Genomic DNA, 7,500 nt, shown 5'->3' on the forward strand with positions numbered 1-7,500 from the left:
GCCTTCCCCCTGTGTGTGGCCTGAAATCCTGGTCAAAATTATCTCTAGAATCACTGAAACACTCTTCTTTCTCTCGTTATGTGGTGGAATCTTTGTGAAACTATCATGTTTTTCCCCTGTGTATGGATTGAAATCATTGTTAACAACTAATGTAATAGAAAAACAAAATACGGGAGAAAATTTGAAATGTAGATAAATTTTGGACGCCATTACATTAACTAGAGACGCCACCGGTCCTTTTGTGAGATTAAATACTGGGACACATTTTTATCTTCTGATTTATGTACGAGCGGACCATTTTATTGACATTAGGAAGGGTCTATGGAAGTCAAGAGATTAATGGTCACAGTCTTCACTATTTTAATCCCCCACATGAGTTTCTGAAACTTTATTAAATTACTAAAGTTAACAGGATGAACATGGAAACACGTCATGGTACTGAAGGGGTTGAAATCACATCACACCTAGAAAATCACGAATAACCTCCTCTATAGCCATTTTGAAACCTAGTAAGACAAGAAGAGGAAGGTTTAAGGACGTGTTGCTTAATCTGAGAGTGTGACGCAAGGAAGTGATGTATGTGAGGCTTCAGTGGGAGAGGAGGGAGGGTGGAAAAGGAGGGATAAAGGGAATGGAAGGACAGAGGGGTGAAGATAGAGGAGGGAAGGGAAGGGAGAAAGGGAGGTAAGAAAGAAATTGTCAGGATAAAGTAAAGGGGAGTAAATTATAGGAGAAAGGGGGAAGAAAGGAGATGGGAAGTGAGAAGGGTTAGGAAGAGAGGAAACAAGAGAGGAGGACGCTATGAGAATGGGAATAAGAGAGAGAGAGAGAGAGAGAGAGAGAGTACCAAGAACGCTAACAGTTTTAATACTATAAAGACTTAAGGATGACATAGTTGCGTGTGTGTATGTGTGTGTGTGTGTGTGTGACTTGCGTGCGTGTCTCCCATGATTTGTCAGCATCCCTTCACCACCACCACCACCACCACCACCACCACCGCTAATGTAATACACCCTAGTACTGAGAAATAAGAGCATTAGCGAGTAGGAGCTAGAATAAGGGAAGCTGCAGGAAGCCATCAGACTTACACGTGACGCTCCCTTCATGAAACACACCTACCTATCATCCTTATCCTTACGTGTGTGTGTGTGTGTGTGTGTGTGTGTGTGTGTGTGTGTGTGTGTGTGTGTGCTTTAATAAATGGGGTAGCGTGGAAGAAGAGGAGGAGGAGGAGGAGGAGGAGGAGGAGGAGGAGGAGGAGGAGGAGGAGGAGGAGGAGGAGGAGGAGGAGGAGGAGGAGGAAATAAGACGAAATGAGATGCTTAGAATGGAAAAGGAATGGAAAAAATTAATTACTCTCTCTCTCTCTCTCTCTCTCTCTCTCTCTCTCTCTCTCTCTCTCTCTCTCTCTCTCTCTCTCTCTCTCTCTCCCTGCCAAGCGAAGCAGGAAAAGGCAGCAACAGAGGCATAGCGTGTCATGGTGGAAATACATCTTAGGGGCCAGCTGGCGACGTCAGGGACCCAGCTGGCGAGGGGGAGGAGGAGGAGGAGGAGGAGGAGGAGGAGGAGGAGGAGGAGGAAGAAGAGGAGGAGGAGGAGGAAGAGTTGAGGCTGGTAAAGAGAAAAATAAAGGGGATATTATTTCCTTTGTTATTTTTCATCTTGTTTTTTTCTCGTCTCTCTCTCTCTCTCTCTCTCTCTCTCTCTCTCTCTCTCTCTCTCTCTCTCTCTCTCTCTCTCTCTCTCTCTCTCTCTCTCTCTTCTCCGGTGTTCTTTGTTCTGTCATGTCTTATCTCATTCTGACTCTCCTCTCTCTCTCTCTCTCTCTCTCTCTCTCTCTCTCTCTCTCTCTCTCTCTCTCTCTCTCTCTCTCTCTCTCTCTCTCTCTCTCTTCTTTCTTTTTTTCTCATTTTTCCACACAAGTTTTCCCTTTGTTTTGTGTGGAAGTTTTGATAGTGTGTGTGTGTGTGTGTGTGTGTGTGTGTGTGTGTGTGTGTGTGTGTGTTATAGTGGTACATGGCAAGAATCTTCACTCATCTCTTTTTCTTCCTATCCATCTATCTATTTACCTATCTGTCTATCTATCTATCTATCTAACTATCTATTTATCTATCTATCTATCTAACTATCTATTTATCTATTTATCTATCTATCTGCCTTTCTCTCGCTGACATTCACGTTATTCTATGTCCTTCTCTGTCCTTCCATCTTTTATCTACTCGTCTCCTCCTCCTATTCGTTTTATCCTTATTTGTTTTCTCTGCTCCTCCGTCTCTTCTTTCTCCTCCTCCTCCTCCTCCTCCTCCTACTTTTCACTGTATGTATCTCCATCCCTCATCCCTCATTTCTTCCTCCACCAGGTACAGTGACAGAAACACATCCAGGAGGCATACCGATGTTTACTGAGGAACCCACAGACGAGATAGTCAGGCGGAACGACCCACTCACGCTGTACTGCAAGGCCATAGGAGACCCGCCGCCCAAGATTACGTGAGTCCCCCTGTGTGTTCTTGCCTCTGCTCGTACTCTCAAACATTTCTGCTTCACCTCCGCCACTTCAAAAGGCTTCATTTAAATGTACACGAGTTTTTTAAGGTGTTTTTGCGTTTCTAGAGGCAAAATGACAAGATTTCTGCATTAATCTCGCTAATCATCTGTGTGGCCTTGGAAAATAGTCTTAATGAGAGAGCAGAGCGTTTCTAAATGAGTGTGTCTGATGTGAGAGAGTTGAGTGATATGTTGGAAGTGTAGGAATATTTGAGAAGATATTATTGACAGGGAAGAGAATGAATGATGGTTTGGTTGATATTTTGATGTCTTAGGTTGCTAAAATGATGTTAAAATTGTGTTGCGAGTTTAGAGTATCATTTTAGAAGTTTTAATTGATAAGAAAGTGAGTAAGTCATGAGGTATTTTGGATTTTTTTTATGTTTTGTTGCTTTGTTTTAGATGTACAAGGTGTCTAGGTTACTGAAATGAAGGAGATGCATGTATGTAATGTGTTGCAGGATAAGAGTACAGGAAAGGAAGTATATAGTAGTGTTCTAATTGTTTACGTGTTTTCTATTACATTCTGTCTCTGTAAGGTGGCTGATGTTACTGAAATGAAGTGAATAGTGTGTTATTAGTAGGGAAAATATTAATCTGTTATCATGCGTCTATCTTTTTTTTTTTGTGGTAAATGACACTCGGATGTTCCTTAAATGAAGTCATAGCGTCTGTTTCTCGTTGCTGGGTTACCTTTGTATGCTCGCTTGTCTGGTTCACTTGTTATTCTTTGAGCAGTTTACCGGAGTTTACTTTTCGTCTTTCTTTCGTTTATCATCTTGACGTGTTCCTTTCTTTCCCTCCTTCATGTTTACTTCTCCTTTGTGTGTTCAGTGTTTTAAAGCGGTTTCTTTACTGTTTTGCATTGTTTCACTGATGTTTCTCTCTCTCTCTCTCTCTCTCTCTCTCTCTCTCTCTCTCTCTCTCTCTCTCTCTCTCTCTCTCTTTATCTATCTATCTATCTATCTATCTATTATCAACCTATCTATCCATCAATACATTCTCTCTCTCTCTCTCTCTCTCTCTCTCTCTCTCTCTCTCTCTCTCTCTCTCTCTCTCTCTCTCTCTCTCTCTCTCTCTCTATCTATCTATCTATCAACCTATCTATCCATCAATACATCTCTCTCTCTCTCTCTCTCTCTCTCTCTCTCTCTCTCTCTCTCTCTCTCTCTCTCTCTCTCTCTCTATCTATCTATCTATCTATCTATCCATCTCTTTGTTGCAGGTGGTACAGGACGGACTCCGAGGCGCCCTTACGAGACCGGGACAGCCGCATGCAGCTCCCAGACGGCTCCTTATTCTTCTACCGCCTGCGTGGGAGGGACCGCGGCACCTACTACTGTGTGGCGAGGAGCACGGGAGGCACCGCCACCTCCAGAAGGGTCACCGTACAGATGGCGTGTGAGTGTGTGGCGCTTGTTGAGGGTGTCTTGCCTGGCCTACTGCTTAGTACTGAGGGGGTAGTGGCTGTAATTCTTGTAGTGGTAATGGTGGTGGTGGTGTTGGCCCCGTTAAGACTTTGGACCATATTTCGAGACTCTTCAGGGCGCCCCTCTACTACATTCAAGTGTCTCTAGTTGAAGTTATGTGCGTGAGTTTTTAAGAATGTTTTCATGGTTCCGGTGACAGATTTAACAAGGTTTCTACATTATAAACAGGAGAAACACACTTGAGAACTCGGTCAGTAGTCTCTGTGGCCTTTGAAAATAGTCGTGGTGAATGAGAAGGGTATTTTTTTTAATGCAAGACAAGAACAACCGTACACTTAGCTAGACGTAAACCCGTGAAAGCTAGACCAGGTGTATTATTGACCACACTCCAACTTCGGAATCAGAAGTGCCGTGGAGCAAATGAGTCTTACCGATACTGTCGGTCGGTGAGTGTGACGCAGGAGTGTGTGGCCGCTGCCTAGCTCTGCCCTGTGCTCCATGGCTGGCCGCTGGCTGCTCGCTACACCGTGCTTGTTTGTTACCCCAGATTTATTGCCGCTTTGTTTAAGTACAGCGCCGCTTTACTGGTGCGTTGGGAGAGAGAGAGAGAGAGAGAGAGAGAGAGAGAGAGAGAGAGAGAGAGAGAGGAAAAATTTTGTTTACGTAAGTACAATAGCCTTATATATGCTTTGGTGTAGCATGTACCATTGCGTGTAGTCAGGAAACATTATGTATGATCATTATGGCCTGTACTCCGAAACGCTTTGCTGTCTCGTCTCGCCACGACTATTTTCAGACCACAGAAATGTTTAGTCGTAATCTCAGCAGTATTTCCTCTGTTTAGAATGTGGAAATTCTGTTAATCTGTTACTGAAACTATAAAAACACCATTAAAAATTCGTCCAACTTCAACTAGAGACTTTAAGAGTGCAGCAGAAATGACGGGGAAGTGTTTCAGAGTATGGTGAATAAGAAGCAACAAGTGTTGGAGGTTCATTCTCAGCCTCGCCTCCTCCAAACACTCTTTGTCTTGTCCGCGCCGCGCTGGTGAGTCAGGCAGTGTTTGATGACAACCTCGCCGACCTCTCAACACCGTGCCGGCCCCTCTACCACCACCACCACCACCACTACTCACGCCGCAACCGCCGCCTCATGTCCTCACGATGACTCAGCCATGGATGACAGCCTCCTTCATCACCCCATCCAAGCCCAGTGACCTCACCCATCCGACCCCAGTGGCCCGCTCCCCACCTCCTCCCAAAGACGCGGCGACGTGGCCTCACTTATAGCACCGTACCTCTCTGTTCTGACACTGCGCCGTAAAAGATTGGTGGTGAATTCGGCCCATATTTTGAGACACTTCCAGTTGAAGTAACACAGGTTTTCAAGGATGTTTCTATAATTCTAGTGACATGTTAACAAATTTTCTGTATTATCAATAGGACAAATACTCAGCTAATCGTCTCTGTAGTCTTTGAAAACGGTGAAAGGGGGAAGCGTTTCTGAATATGGCGCAAAGTATCACGCATATTTCAAGGCTTTTAATCTGTCATTAGAACATGAAAAACCACCTTAAAACCTGCATCACCTCAACACGACTGTTTTTCGAGGCAACAGAAGTGATTAGTCGGATTCACAAGAGTGTTTCTTCTGTTGACAATGCAGAAACCTTGCTCATTTGTCACTCAGACCACAAAAACAGGCTTAAAATGAATGACTATGTAGTATTTTTATCTCTGATGAATAAACCGCAGTGAATAAAACCGAGAGATTCCCGCCATCGTGTGTGTGTGTGTGTGTGTGTGTGTGTGTGTGTGTGTGTGTGTGTGTGTGTGTGTCATTGATAGGCCGGCTTCACTAACAGACCGGGCAGGAATCGGGAGTCTAGCATCATTAATCCTGAACCCCTCTCTCTCTCTCTCTCTCTCTCTCTCTCTCTCTCTCTCTCTCTCTCTCTCTCTCCCCGTTGTTGATAATACCCCAAGTTGTAAAGCTTTAATATTTGCCACTTTGTCCACTTTCCATATCACCAGAGAGAGAGAGAGAGAGAGAGAGAGAGAGAGAGAGAGAGAGAGAGAGAGAGAGAGGGAGAGAATGACAGGTGTTCACACAATAAATTGATTCCATGTGTGTGTGTGTGTCTGGAAATGTATGATTCGATAGATTTCAATTTATGTATAATGTATAGTTTACCCGCGGTGCTGCATTGTAAAGTGTGTGTGTGTGTGTGTGTGTGTGTGTGTGTGTGTGTGTGTGTGTGTGTGTGTGTTATTGGTTGTCCTCCTGTGTGTTTTCAATCTGTGTGAGTTTTGCTTTCTCTTTTTTCATCGTATGTGTTTTTAATCAATCTTTTTTGAAAGGTCGATACAAAATTTTTTCATCACAAACTTTTCCCCCAAACATTGCTCACTTGGTCTTTTCATTCTGACTTTTTTTTTTCTCTCGTTTTTTTTCCAATTGTTTCGTCCGAATTTCAACGATAACTACTTTCTTTTTTTATCTCTCTCTGCCCCCAATGAATTCCACGCCGAATATTTCTCTCTCTCTCTCTCTCTCTCTCTCTCTCTCTCTCTCTCTCTCTCTCTCTCTCTCTCTCTCTCTCTCTCTCTCTCTCTCTACGTTATCCCCGTTTTCTTCATATTTTTTTATCACCTGCTCTCCAAAATCCTTTCTTTATCCTTATTACAAGCTGTCTTATCTTCCTGCTCCCTCCTCCCGCCCCTCCCTGCATCTTCCAGTCTTTTCTCATCATTTTCCGTCCTTTTCTCGCGCTTTCCCGTCAATTTTTCATCTTGTTCACCACCTTCCAGTTCATTCTCGTCCCTTCCCGCTTCTTCCCGTCCATTCCCGACCATTCCTTCTGCTTCTTGTCTTTTCCCGTCCCTTCACACCCCTTCCCGCTGCTTCTCGTCCCTTCCGATGCTACCCGCTGCTTCCCACACCTTCCCGCACCTTCCCGCCCTTCCCTTGTGTCGATCAATGGCAAGTTGTGAGGGAAAAACACAAGAGGCAACGCCCATTGGCTCTCCGTGGCCAGGTGACGCAAGCTTAATTAAGAGACGAGCAGGTGAAGGTACATGCGTAATTGGAAGCAAAGCACACAATAGGTGGGTTGTTGGTATACACTTCAGCACAGTTAGCAGTCTGATACACTCGTACAATACATACATGCAAGTGAAAACAGATAGAGGATAAATTGGATCGTATTCTGTCTGATGCACTTCTGAGCCGCATCATCGCTTCCATCCACGACATTCAAACGAAGTATGTTTTTTTTTTTTTATCATTTTGATGAAAGATTAATAGGATTTTTACACCATTACCCGGTGAAATACTATTGAAAAACAGATTACCGACATTCTAAAGGCTCTGGTTGAAGCTGTTCAGACTTTTAGCTCCTTCAATAATTAATGAGACGCATTTTTACCTTCATTTTATGATAAGATGATTTTATTTGCATTAGGAAGCGTCTATGGAGGTTCAAAATAAAGGCCAGAGTCTTGACTATTCTAATCTCAACGTA

At 43.8% G+C, this 7,500-nt stretch overlaps 1 protein-coding gene across 2 annotated transcripts in view; it reads left to right on the top strand.

Moving 5' to 3' along the window:
- LOC123513105 (hemicentin-2-like) overlaps window positions 1-7,500 on the top strand; it is a 77,138-nt gene that overhangs the window by 53,860 nt on the left and 15,778 nt on the right. For both annotated transcript variants that reach the window (XM_045269976.1, XM_045269978.1), the window contains exons 2-3: window positions 2,361-2,490; window positions 3,773-3,948. In XM_045269976.1, the coding sequence (XP_045125911.1) occupies window positions 2,361-2,490; window positions 3,773-3,948 (306 nt within the window). The remainder of the gene's footprint in view (window positions 1-2,360; window positions 2,491-3,772; window positions 3,949-7,500) is intronic.

This window comes from Portunus trituberculatus, chromosome 35 (genome assembly GCF_017591435.1).
Source record: "Portunus trituberculatus isolate SZX2019 chromosome 35, ASM1759143v1, whole genome shotgun sequence".
NCBI classification, from domain to species: Eukaryota; Metazoa; Arthropoda; class Malacostraca; order Decapoda; family Portunidae; genus Portunus; species Portunus trituberculatus.